At 28.3% G+C, this 14549-nt stretch overlaps 1 protein-coding gene across 1 annotated transcript; it reads left to right on the top strand.

Annotated features, from left to right (window-relative positions):
• Nucleotides 1-205: 205 nt before the first annotated feature.
• Nucleotides 206-7144, top strand: LOC132950985 (2-hydroxyacyl-CoA lyase 1). The gene is made up of 11 exons (XM_061022630.1): nucleotides 206-488; nucleotides 555-781; nucleotides 852-1033; nucleotides 1096-1272; nucleotides 1334-1758; nucleotides 2026-2101; nucleotides 2873-2962; nucleotides 3027-3174; nucleotides 5140-5247; nucleotides 5486-5609; nucleotides 6650-7144. Exons 1-11 carry the CDS (start codon nucleotides 426-428, stop codon nucleotides 6743-6745), a joined length of 1716 nt encoding a protein of 571 aa, XP_060878613.1. The 5' UTR covers nucleotides 206-425; the 3' UTR covers nucleotides 6746-7144.
• The last annotated feature ends 7405 nt before the right edge of the window (nucleotides 7145-14549 follow it).

The following is a 14549-nucleotide window of genomic DNA, read 5'->3' as shown; positions in this document are numbered from 1 at the left end:
TATGTAATAGGTATGTTATTGAAATAATATTTTAATATTGAACCGAATGGCCATGGAAAAAATTTTAGAACTAGATTTTCCGTCTGCCATCCGGTAACGTTAGGTATTTTTAATGACGTTCCGGCAACGGTGCAACCGGCACTGCTGCTTATCTGTTATCAATCGTCAGTGTCCTGCGATCGCGTACAATCACTACAATAATCATAACAACAACTATTATTATAATTATTTCCTGTTCTTCTAAAAACTAAATTATAATAATTTGCTAATTCATTGCTACAATAATATATTCATTGCTGCCACATTTAGTTAATAGTAAATAGATTATTGCATTTCCCCTCGTACCTTTAATTTAATAGTAGTTTGTTAACATAATATTACAGTCGTTCCTACTACTTTATCGTTCAATATTCAATCGCAAAAACATGTCAAACGACGTGGAGGATATTGATGGCAATAACATTCTTGCACAAGCATTAAAACATCAAGTTAGTATTTTATGCGAGAATAGCTTCAAGACAAAATAAACGGTTTTGTTTACATATTATGTATAGGATGTCGAATATGTTTTTGGCATTGTTGGTATTCCAGTTATTGAATTCAGCATGGCCCTGCAACAAGTCGGTATTAAATACATTGGAATGCGCAATGAACAATCAGCAGTATACGCAGCCCAAGCAATCGGTTATCTTACGCGTACACCAGGTGTATGTCTAGTAGTGTCTGGCCCCGGATTGCTTCATGTCACTGCCGGAATGGCCAATGCACAAATCAACTGTTGGTCTGTTACCTATAATGCTCAAATATTATGTGATTTGCAAATTGTTTTATAAAAATAGTTATTGTGTTAGGCCTCTATTGGTTATTGGTGGCTCTTGTGCAGAAGATCATGAAGGAATCGGTGGATTTCAAGAATGCAACCAAGTTGAACTCAGTAGACCTTATTGCAAGTACAGTGCAAGGCCCCCAAATGCTGCACTAATACCTGTTCATGTTGAAAAAGCAATACGTTATGCTACTTATGGTAGACCAGGTGATAACATTAATAATTTTTTTTTTTAAGAAGACTCTTAATCACTTAAGTTTTGTTTATAGGTGCTGTATATTTAGATTTTCCTGCCAATCTATTATCAGCTCGAATTCCTGTAGATAAAGTTGTGAACAAACCAATTATCCCGCAACCTCCAGTGATTTTCCCTGATATTCGAAATATTGAATCTGCCGCTGAACTATTAATAAATGCCAAACAACCTCTAGTTATTGTAGGCAAAGGTAAGCAAATTATATTTGAAAATAGAATATTACTATATATTTATATTATATGTGTACTTAGGTGCTGCCTATGGACGCGCAGAATATGCTATAAGAAATTTCATTGGAGAATTCGGCTTACCGTTTTTAGCCACACCAATGGGTAAAGGTGTAGTGCCCGATGAACATTCTTTAAGTGTAGCATCTGCACGTACTTATGCCTTGCTAAATGCTGATGTTATACTGTTACTTGGTGCACGATTAAATTGGATACTACATTTTGGTAAACCACCAAGATTCAATGCTAATGTTAAGTTCATACAGATAGACATAAGTGCAGAAGAGTTACATAATAGCCAACAAGCTAGTGTAGCAATTCAAGCAGATATGCATGCTGCAGTTAATGCTTTAAATGTTTGTTTGTCTAAGAAAAAATGGCATAATATAAGAAGCGAATGGTTGGATAAACTTAAAGAAAAGTGTTTATCAAATAAAAAATATGTAGAGGTAAGACATTAAATGAATAATAAATATTGGTTTAAATCAAGTTTCTATGACTAGCATAATATTCCATTTCATTATTAATGCGAATTTATCCCAATAGACACCTCTTCTTCTTTTTTTATCCGGCATCAAATACTCTTCAAGAGTTTTTACCACCATCAGTATATCACTCCATTGATAACTAAACTCAATAAAAATACAGAGTTAAAATATTATATTTTCATAAATACCAAATTATATGTACAAAATAAGTCTTATTTTTATTTTCAGTCAATGATGAAAGATACATCCATACCATTAAACTACTACACAGTTTTTCGACATGTGTATGATAATATTCCAAAAGGTTGGTTTTATTTCATGTACTTATGTTTTTACAAAGTCTATGGTATATAAGCTCAATAATGATGTATTAATAGTTAATAAACTTTATAATAATACATTAATATTCACTATTAAGTTTATTAGAAGTATTATATTATAATTCATGTACTAAGTATTTTCATATAATTATTTTTAAACTAATAATGTAAAATGTATAAAACATGAAATAAAACGTTTTTATAAAAATAATGAAATAATATTTTTTAAGCACTACTATTATATTTAAAATGTTTAAATTTTATAATTATTATTTTTTACATACTGAGTAAATTATTAAAATAGTTTATGCATACGTTTATTAGATTTAAATAATGTATTTTAGGTACTAAATACTAATGACAAAATTATTACCCATAGTAGTTAAATATTGTATTAAACATACATTTTTATTTTAATTCTGTTTTCAAACTCAAGTTTATTATTTTAAAAGAGAATTTTCTTACAATGTTTGTGATTAAAATATCAGATGTCAATATTATAAAATTAAAGCCTAGTGAACAAATATTAATTACTCTTTCTATGAGTTATCTGATACATTTTTTTTACTTAACATTTTTAAAAGTAACCCACAATCTGTATTTTAGTACAATAAGAGGAGTATGTGTGAAGAGAAAAAAAATAACTACATGATAAGCATTAGAGAATAACCCATACAATAAGTGACACTTCCTTATTCTGATAAATATTTGTAATATTGATAATCAACAAAATCAATAAATTTGTTTATTTACAGATTGTATGATTGTAAGCGAAGGAGCAAATACGATGGACATTGGTAGAGCTGTATTATTAAACAATTTACCTAGACATAGACTTGATGCTGGTAAGATAAATACTAGTTTATGACGATAATATTAATATTCTAATATAAATAATTTCATATTTAGGAACATTTGGTACCATGGGAGTAGGATTAGGATTTGCTATTGCTGCAGCCTTATGGTGTCAAAAATATGAACCTGGAAAACGAGTCTTGTGTGTTGAAGGTGATTCAGCGTTTGGATTTTCAGGAATGGAAGTGGAAACAATGGTCAGGTAAGTCGTGAAAATAAGAGTTCATATTAGAATTCAAATTCATTTTATCTATATGCTGAATAGTTTAAAGATGTTAACCAGCTATTTTTTTCATATAAGTCTATAGAAGAGGATGCTGGACCACCTACAATTTTTGTTAAACTTTTAATTGTGCTTGTAATTTGTCCAATACTGTTGATTTTTTAAATATCTTTGTTCCTCAGTTTAAAACTAGGTGCTCAAATATATGAGTCCTATCAATAGAATGTCCTTTGTTCATGATGTACCGATATAATTTTTTTATTCTAATTCTTGCTCCATTGAAACATTTTAGCATACGATTTAAAAAAAAAAAATGTTACTTAATTTTTGTAGTAATCATTGTATCGTTATTATTTTATGGGTTGTTTATTGTTTAACATTTAAGTAAAAAAAGGTGGGTAAGTTAATGTCGCTCTGCTGTACAGTAGGTTACAAGTGGGTCACTGTAATGGATGGTGTTAAATTTGAATTCAATGATATATTATCATTGTATGAGAAAAACGATTCTGAGCGAAAATGGTCAGTCAGCCTATGCTATTACTAAGTATATTTGATGATTTTATTGTGAATAAAGTAATTTATATATAAGCTATTTATGTGGAACCTTGTTTTAAAATTTCAATCCTTAGCTATAAAAGTTGAACATTTTATAAATGTTTAACCACAAAATAATTATTATATTTTAAATGTGATAATTTTTTGTCAAAATTTGAAATTTAAATGCTTATAAAAAAAAATTGTATCTATGTATTTTTAATATTTTTCAACTGCTATTGTAATAATATATCAAGAGCCTCACATTAAATTTTCACATTTTTTTACCCATCAAATACTATTTTATTGATATTTATAGAAAAAAAACTAAAAAAATTGGAAACTGACAATGTCCATAAACAGCTCAAAAAGAGTCAAATTATTTTCAAAGTTGTATTGTGTATAGAAAATGCAAATATAAACATTCAGTGAAATTTTCAAGTATCTACAGTCATTTGTTTTTTAATTACAACAAAATAAGAAAATCGTTACATGAGAAATCGAGTGAATATCAATGTTGTAAAAATATGAATTTCAAACGCTTATAAAAATTTAATTTAAGTTTCTTGTAGACATTTTTTTTTGATTAAGGTAGACAAACTTATGAGTAATCTTATATTACATTTTCAAATCTTAGATTTAAAAAGAAACATTTTTATGAATTCTCAACTCAAAATAATTTGCTAATTTTCGTGATTTTTCCGTATTTTGTCAAGATTTGAACTTTAAATGCTTATAAATAAAAACTGTGACTAAGGATTTTTAATTTTTTTCAAAGGTCATTGTAACAATATAGTAGAATCCTTGTATTAAATTTTCAAGCTTTTTTACCCAAAAAAATAAAGTTTTATTGACATTCATAGAAAAAAAGACTAATAAAATTGGAAACTGAAAATGTTCCTAAACATTTCAAAACATATCAAAATATTTTGAAAATTTTATCGTGTATAGAAAATGCAAATATTAACAATCAGTGAAAATTTCATGTATATACGTTCATTTGTTCTAGAGTTACACCAAACACCAAAATCGATTTTGTGGAAAATCGTATTTGCGTAAAAATTTCTCGTTTTTCCTTAATTTTTATGTTGTTTTTCCCGTCGCTTTTGAAAATTTTTGGGAATTTAAAAATTTGACCTCCCTAATGCACTAACTAGATTCACTTTCCCATCAAACAAGATACTGTTGAAAAAAATCGAAGCAGTTTTAATGCCCCAAACCGTGATGACAGACACAAAAATAAAACACACATCATTGTAAAATCAATACATTCATCGCTCCGCTCAGAATCTAAAATTATTATTTTGACATAAAAGTTGAATTACATACAATTTAGGTACCAATGATAGTATTTTTTAATGATTTTATTAAAAATTATTATATTTTAAGCTTCTTATATTATAATTATAGGTATAAATTACCAATTGTCATCATCGTTGTTAATAATAATGGCATATATGGAGGTGTTGATGAGTCCACTTGGTCTTTGGTGCAAGATTCTGATAACTTAACTGAAGTGTATGTATACAATTGTAAACTCCCGTTAACTGGGAGATAGCGTCATGGGTCTATGCATTCGGGTAGCTTAGTGGTAGAGCAATCGCCCGGAAAGCGAGAGACTCGGGTTCGATTCCCGGTCCGGCGGCTAGATTTTTGATGTTATTTTCAAGTTAACACAATATAATATGTTATAAACTTATAACTTATATTTTGTTATTGGCATTTTTTAATTTTTAATTGTATTATTATTTTTCAGTATTCCTCCTAATTGCTTATCCGTAAACATTCATTATGAAAATATGTTGACTCTATTTGGTCGCAAAGGATATTTTTGCACAACTGTTGACCAAGTTTCTAATGCAGTGAAAAATGCTTTTATGGTAAATATATTTAAATTATTTTAAAAAAAATAATGGTTAAAAAAACTGTACACACAGGTTTGTTGTCCCTGTCTTTTATATCACATAATCAAAATAATTTAATATTCAATTAACAAACTACAATTAAATAATTCTTAAAACTTGCTTTAATAATAAAATAATGAAAAATAATCAATGATGGATTAATATATTTTATTTAAGTTTATTAATGAGTAAATGTATTATTAATACTTAAAACAACAAAACAGTATAATAATGATGAATGTAAATTAGTATATTTGTATAAGACTACAGATATTAATACAGATTGTTTAACATTTAACTTATTGTAGTTTAAAAAGTACATTTTAAATAGCCTTTAACATGTTGACTGCGTATGACTGCAGTTTTCACCTAATGCGTATGATAAAAGTAAAAACAAATTAAATTAAAAAAAATAAAGAAACTGCTTATAACGTTTAATCCACACTAAATAATAATAAAATAACATTCATCCACGCGTAGGGAATATTTAACCATTTATTTTAAATGTACATTAGACTCAAAATTGTGTCAAACGCTTTGCTGAATGATCCTTATGACGCCAAAATACGCGTTCAACATGTTAACAACATAAATTATTATAAAATATAAGTAAACTATTATGTAGGTACCAAATATTTTACTCTTTCATTTGTAATTAAATGACTTAATTTAATAATAGTTACTGTACAATATATACATTTATTTTTAGTTTGGGTATTATAATTATTCATGTGATTTGTATAAAATGAAAACTTCTAAAAACTATTTGTAGGTACTAGCAAATATCAAAGATCCATTACCAAATAACTAAGGTTAAATGCTGACTTAACAGTAAACTGAGTAAAAATATTCAAATTACATGGTAGACAAACACAAATTATCCTTGTTTGCAAAAATAACTTTCAATGTGCTAAATTTACAGTAACAAAGTTTACCTAATTTATTTAATAACAACATTACCATTTATTTAATCTTGAATTATGCAATGCGCTTATATGATAAATTATGTTTGACAGGATACAAGTGGACCTTCGTTTGTTAATATAATGATTAACCCATCTGCTGATCGCAAGCCACAAAATTTTGCTTGGCTGACGGAATCAAAATTGTAATATGTGTTAAAAAAATATTGCCGTTATTGCCATACACTAAATTATCAACATATTTTCCAGTGTAAAGGATCTCTTTTTTTTCTGAAGGTGGTTTATAAGCTTATAATTTATCATATAAGCATTTTTAATTTATCAAACAATCCAACTATTTGCTCAAAATTGATAAAAAAAAAAAAATAAAATACTTCTACACGGTGAAAGATAATGATATTCCAAGATATTTTGTTGGATCTAGAACATTTTAAAGTTAATTTCTTAATAATTGTGTTTTAGTTGTTATTGTGTAATAGTTTTTAATGTATGGGTGTATTTTGTGATTCGTTATTTTTTTATATTATAATATATATTTTGAGTTTGTACCTTTACATTTTTTTTTAAATATAACTGTCAAGAATATTAGTTTTGGCTTTTGTTCTATTCCAATTTGTCATAAGTGACAATCAGCTTTGAAAAATGTCTGTTTCTAATTTTAGAAAACTAGTACTTATTTAATACTATTTAGTAATAAGTAATTACAAGCACCAGGCGCGGACTGGCTGGGATGCTGGGATGCTACAGCATCTCTTGCCCTAAAATATATTTGCCTAATATTATTATTTATATATTTAAAGACTCTTAATAAACTACAGATTGTTACCAACCTACGATTATTAGTAACCTATAATATTATACAATTTTGATTAAAAGTTTGTTGTAACTTGGTAATCAAAATTTTTCATTAAAATACATGGTTTGTGTAAGCTTTAGTGTTTTAAAATACTTTTTTTTAAATATTACTCAAACATTTTTTTAAAGAAGAGTATTTTATTTTATTTGTCTTTAATTTCTTTAATATTTACTGCTACACTTTACAACTTAATAAACGTAATATTTTTCAAATAGTCATAAATTAAAAAAAACATTGGTAAATTTCAACATTTTACACATTTTTCTTGTTATCATTAAACACTTGAAACTAAAAACTATAAAATGTCCATGGTCTATATGCCCATGTTTACATTGCTTGGATATTCTACTTCAGTAGTCAGTTTTGAGGGAACTTTTTCGTTTAGTAAGTCACAGTAATGGATATATAAATAATAAATATGAATTCAATGGTAAATAATGTTTACAAAAACTGATTTTGAGCAAAAACCCTCTTCACTAGTCATTGTCACAGTTAAATTGTATACTGTTATAAAAAAAATGTGTACATCTAGTAGTAATAATATGATAGATTGATGTGTAGAACTAGTTTTTGTCAAAAATATCACATAAATTATATAATAATTATTATAATATTTCAATACAATATTTTTACTATTAATTTATTACTTAAAAGTCAATACCTACTCAATGTAAAATGTTGAGTGAATTAGGTTAATAAATTAGAATACAATAGACATAGAAGTTGGAATAGCAAAATTGTAAAATCTATTGCATCTTACAAACAATACTATTATGTATACGAATGTAAATAGACAACGGGTCACGTAACTCAACTGATTACAATATTATATCCAATACCCAAATAATATGTCTGTGTCCAGACGTAGTTCATATACCTCCACACCCGTAATCGGATTGAGTCATCTAATCATCAACTGTTTACGGTACTCATGTATTTCTATATACTTAAATTACAGTGTGTGTTAAAAGTGGTGTTTGAAAATTTCATGAAATTTAAAAAATTAAATATTTCAAATGTGTGAAATATTCCAGTATTTTAATAAATTTTGTTTTATTTTTAAATTAATTTTATATTTACACATGATTGTCATAAATCACCTTCATAATTGTATGGTACCTAAATGTATACATATAAAATGGTATTCAAAATGTTTAATAATTTTAATGTTTAAATGATACAAGTAGGTAGGTACCTACACAATATTATACATGTATATTGTATACCTACTAAATTCTTACATTAGAATTTTTATAGGTTTAATTTGAAAATGTAATACAAGGTTTCTCGTAATATGTTATTTTCATAGAAACCTTAAAATACGAACACTCAATTTCTTTTTATAGGTAGCCATTTTAAGTTCTAATTTCGAATTTCAACAAAATATTATTTTATTGTTATCACAAAAATTGTATTCGAAGGAAACTTTTCACCACTAACCCACCGCATTACAAGTAGAATATTAAATTACTTTTATTATAGCCATATCAATATATTGCTATACAATATCTTTAGATATATAGACTGACAAAATATAAGTCTCCGCTCAGAATCGTTTCCCGTGTACAATGATTTTTCTTTGAGTTCAAATGTAATACCTATGTAATGATTTACAGATTACAACTGACTCGTCGTTTATGTCGCACTCTGTGAATTTGCTTAAGGTTAACAAGACACGGGAAAGTTGAGTAGATAAGGTTAGGCGTATACAAGTATATTATATTGTTGTTTTATTATTTACACAGACAGTAGTTGTACAGTCTGTATTGCAATTTGCAAACTAGATAGACTTCAACAATCAACTCTTAAATGTCGAATATATAATTTTAAATCGATTAAATATAGGTATAATAACCTTAAAATCATTAACTAACCTTGCCATAATATCGATGGTGGTAAGGCCAAGTAATGTAAGCCACAAAAATGAAATTTTACAGGAGAGACTAAAATCTTAATAGTTTTGTTAAAAATTATCCAATGAAGTTAAAATTTAATTTTTTTATTGTTGATTACGTATTTTAATAAATAATTATACAATTAAAAGTTTTAAATTATTTTAAAACTACTTACTGTGCTTCAAATTGAAGGAAGTTGAGGGTTACAGTATTTTACATGGATTGATATTTTAAACGGTGGGTTAAGTTACGTTCTTTAGGGGATACATTTCTTATACATCACACCGATTAAATTTAACTAAAAATGTTCAATGAATGTAACCCTCAATATAATAATTATTGTTTAATAGAAATATAAAATATATTAATGTTAATAATATTTTTAATATAATATTATTTTATTAATAAAATCTAAGGCAGTAACGCCTTATATTTATGGGAGATCATAGGCAATTAAATACACATAGTAATATTATAATTATTTTGCAACAGATTAATACAATTATGAAACAAACAGCAAATACAATATAAGTATAACATTTAAAATAATATAAAAGTTCTTTTTATTTATTTAAAAAAACTTAATGAAATAAACAAATTGTAAATACAAGTATAACATTTAAAATATAAAAATTCCTTTTTTAACATCCTCTTAACATCCTGTCAGTCGAAAAATGTATTGTTTTTGTAACTATGATTTCTCGATTTAATAAGAAATTTAATATTTCGTAGTACGTAATAATAATAGTATTATCATTTATCACTATTATCATCAAATGGGTATTATTGGTTGCAACGTATTGTAAAATAGGTAACTAAAACAATGATGGCGCGGCGAGGGTTACATTATTTGACTGGGTTTGCTTGCAATTATTGTGGGATACGTTGTTGCTTACATCAATTGACTGGAGTTGCTTACAAATATTGTGGGATACGTTGTTGCTTACATCACTTAACCATTTGTTACTATTGTGGGTTACACTAATCTTAAATGAGTAAAACCTGAATTTTGCATTGGAAAAAATGATTTTAGGCTTACATTACTTGGAAAAAAACGTGTATTTACATGTGTTTTATCATTTTCAGTTAAAACCTCAATTTTGATAAAATTGTGGGTTACATTACTTGGCCTTTCCACCATCGATATATTAATTAATTTTATTGCTCAACAGCTCGTACTACGTTACTCATGTGATCTAGCTCCTTCAAGAACGGGGTTACTCGGGTATAGTGATATTCGTGTACTCAGTACTGCAGCGGCGTAACCAGGGGTGATTGTAACCCCCCGAAATTGTTAAATAATAACAACATTTTCATTAATAAATTATTTTCAATAAAATTCATCAAAAATTAATTTTTACCCCTTCTACTGTCCCCGAAAAAATTCTAGATGCGCCACTGCAGTACTGTAGACATTGTAAAATATTATTTTGTAACTATTTCAGGCGTTGAATAAATCTATGTACACGTTGCTACATCGTGTTCGATTGTGTTAGTTTGGACGCTGGTTGTAGGTAGGTTTCTGGTGGGTAATATACGATTCCGAATGGAACGATTGCGAACGGACCTTTTCCGGTAACACGATTGCGAACGTTTTTACCTGCCTTTAATCGTGCGGTGTTGTCAGATTTGGAATTAGTCAATAACAAATTTTTAAATGCCCGAATGCCGCAGCCTTGAAGAAGGTCATGTATTTACAGACTATTTAGTATCAACATATATTCCACCTGATGCATTATTTCCACCATGTCTTTGGGCACAAGAACCTTCAGTAAATCCAAGGTATATGATTTAAAAAAAATAACTTGAATTCTTGTTCCTTCCCACTTAAATTTTACCAGTAAATACAAGATCTCTAAGTTTTTATAATTATTTTGTAGAACTAACAATGGCCCAGAGAGCTTTCATAGGACGTACAATGGTCAGTTTTATAGCCCCCATCCTCCAACACACGTCGTGATATCAGTTTTAAAAGAAACACAAGCTCAAAATTTGACAATAATAAATTCAATTAAAAACAACGTATATAATCATATTGCCAAAAAAGATAAATCTAAAATTGAATTAACATTACAAAATTATAATGATTATAAAATACACAAGGATCTAATTTTATATTTAAGAAAAACTGGAAATTCCTACCAGGGAAAAAATTTAAAAAAAGCAAAAATGTAGAAAACAATTTTTAAAAGCCGTTATTTTATTTATTTTTCAGCTTTTAACATAACATTAACACGTAGATTTTGTAATAGTATTATTAATAATTATAATTAAATATTATTTTATTTTATTTTATTTTAGTTTGTAACGTAGTTGTTGTTTTCATTGTGTAATTAATATCAATAGTTTTTATTAAAAAAAAATATTTTGTAAACTTGGCAACGTGGTCTATAAAAACGTTCGCAATCGTTCCGTTTTTCAGGTAAAACACCAAATTCTCTGATAAGCGTCATTCGTTCGTAATCGTGTTATAAAAAAGGTAAAACGTTCGCAATCGTGTTGTACCCCTTATAGTAAACTTAATACATTTTCTTCTCCTTCGATATCTCTCAATTATACAGAGACAACAAATGTAAGTGTAATAATAATTGTCTTTACGTATTTGTATAATAATATATTAAGAGGATGTCAGCGCAATATTTATTTTCTTTCAGACCCACAAGCAACATAATATTAGCTAAAACGCTTTTACCTAAAATCGTTTTTTATGATTTTGAGTAATCTTAAAGTAAAATTACCTAAATACAAAAATTATAGAGAATAATATTTTTGAAGGTTTGACATAATATCAGTTTAATTTTTCATATCATTTGACTTTGTATTCAACTATCAAATAAAAATAAAAATTTGTTATTTAAAGATGTTAAAAATATTTAGACAGATCGATGTATCATACCCTCAAAAATATTATTCTCTATCGTTTTTGTAATAGGTTATACTCGAAAATTATTCGAAAAAAAAAACGATTTTGCGTAAATGTGTTTTGTCTATAATATGTTGCGCATAAGCCAGACTGAGAAAACAAACAGTGTGATGACACCCTCTTAATTAATAAGTATAAAAATCAGGAATTGTCACAGTGGCGTGCTCAGGGGGGAGGAGGATAGGGGTTATACCCCCCCCCCCCACCCCCTGTTGTCTTTTTTTACCGACCTACAAAAAACCACTTATTAGTTATTACAGCTGTTACCTAGTCATTAATTTTTCTAAATTATTAATTTTAATCGTAGAGTTAATAGCTTGAAATTTAATACAAGGCTCCTAATATATTCTTACAATGACAGTGGAAAAATATTAAAAATACAGTCACAATTTTTTTTTTATAAGCATTTAGTTCAAATTTTGACAAATTACGTAAAAATCACAAAAAATTTCGTCCCCCCCCCATTTTAAATTTCTGGGCACGCCACTGGGTATTGAACATGTTCATAGTCTATGAATCATAGAGTATCGTTTTGTTTACTGATTAAAATACTAAATCACTAATTTTTATGTTTACTTAATAATGAAACGACTTAGCTTTTAAAATTAAATAAAATAACTACCCATACACTAATATACAATTATACAAAGGCTCAACAATATTTAATAGTAATTAATACATGAAAACAATGTTACTAATACGAACAAATATGTTAAAACCATTATATAAACAAGTGTTTGTAATCACTTATTCATTAACCAATGGTCCCGTGACAGGCAGCGCTGTTAGTTCACATACACGTCACGCGGGTCAAAACTCGCTATAGAGAATTATACGCCGATTCCCAACCTGAATAGATAACCATGGTCCAGGCACACGTAAAACTTTTAAACAGCAGGACAATCTTGTTCTCGAACATGCTTTATTTATATGGTTTATGCAACAGCGGAGACGACACATTCCGATAAGTGGTGAAATAATTTGCGAAAAAGCACGTTTATTTCACCGTGAAATAACAAAGCAGAAAGATGGTTTCACTGCTAGTAGAGGTTGGCTAGACAGTTTTAAACATCGTCATGGTATTAGGCGCTTTAAAATAACGGGTGAGAAACTTTCATGTGACGACTGACGAAGCATCAATCGGACCATTTCGAAATGAGTTGCAGCGAGTCATAAATGAAAACAATTTGGACTTAGAACAAATTTATAACGCTGATAAAAAATAATATTCTGGCTAATGTTACCAGAGCATACATTGGCATCAAGTCATGAGAAAAACGCCCCTGGGAAAAATTATTAAAGCTCGAATAACATTCATGCCTTGTACTAATGCAAGTGGAACACATAAGCTGCCTTTGCTCGTTATTGGGACTGCACAAAAATCACGTGCGTTTAAATCAGTTAACCTTCCCGTATGCTATCGTAAACAAGAAAATGCTTGGGTCACTCGTGTATTATTTTTAGACTGGTTTCAAAAACAATTTGTCCCTGTAGTTCGTGAGTACCTTTTAAATGTAAATTTACCTCCAAAAGCTTAATTATTGATGGATAATTGCTCTGGATATCCATCAGAAGAATATTTACGTAGTGATGATGGCAATATTTTTGCAATGTTTTTACCTCCTATTCAGGGACTGCAACCTTTAGGATTTTTCCGGTTCTGGTTCTTATAAAAAAGATATAATAGGTTACGGTTCTGATTTCGGTTCTTAAAATTACAAAATATGGGTTCCGGTTCCGGTTAATTCCGGTTCTTACCGGTTCTTAAAAATGAATTTTTTCAAAAATTACCTATTGCTTATTTATTTTATTTTATTTATTTAACGCCAAGCGGCAATTTATAGATACATTGTACAATTAGTAAATTAACATGAAGTGATAATAATGAAATAAAATACATGGAAAATATAGTTATAATTATAGACTTAAGTTTAAACTTATACTAAACAGCGTTCAGCTAGAAGAGTACATGCTAGGGTAAAATAAACTAAAGACAAAAACATTCAGTAGAGATAAACAATAATATAGTCAGCCAAAGATCAGGAGCTATTAAGTAGGCGGAGCATTCTATCTAATGGATTATTAGAGGAGTAGTTAGTACGGTGAGAGGAGACAAGGTATAAAGAGTGATTTCTAGTGAAATGCACAGGAACGCGGAAAGAGATTGAGGACAGAAGGTTAGGGGCATCTATTGAGCCGTTGAGGAGGGAGGTGATGAATGAGAGGTCAGCATCGACACGACGAGATGCGAGAGTAGGGATATTTAAGGAAGTTCTAACTGGTAGGTAATCATGGGGTGGGTGAGCAATATTGAGTATA

The sequence above is a fragment of the Metopolophium dirhodum genome, chromosome 8 (genome assembly GCF_019925205.1).
Source record: "Metopolophium dirhodum isolate CAU chromosome 8, ASM1992520v1, whole genome shotgun sequence".
NCBI lineage: Eukaryota > Metazoa > Arthropoda > Insecta > Hemiptera > Aphididae > Metopolophium > Metopolophium dirhodum.
The sequence above is the reverse complement of the archived record's forward strand: the minus strand, read 5'-3'. Positions and strand labels throughout refer to the sequence as shown.

Coding starts and splice junctions, on each gene's coding strand:
- LOC132950985 (XM_061022630.1), top strand. CDS start 426: ATGTCAAACGACGTGGAGGATATTGATGGCAATAACATTCTTGCACAA. Junction 1,034..1,095: donor TGCTACTTATGGTAGACCAG/GTGATAACATTA, acceptor TTTTGTTTATAG/GTGCTGTATATTTAGATTTT. Junction 1,273..1,333: donor TCTAGTTATTGTAGGCAAAG/GTAAGCAAATTA, acceptor ATGTGTACTTAG/GTGCTGCCTATGGACGCGCA.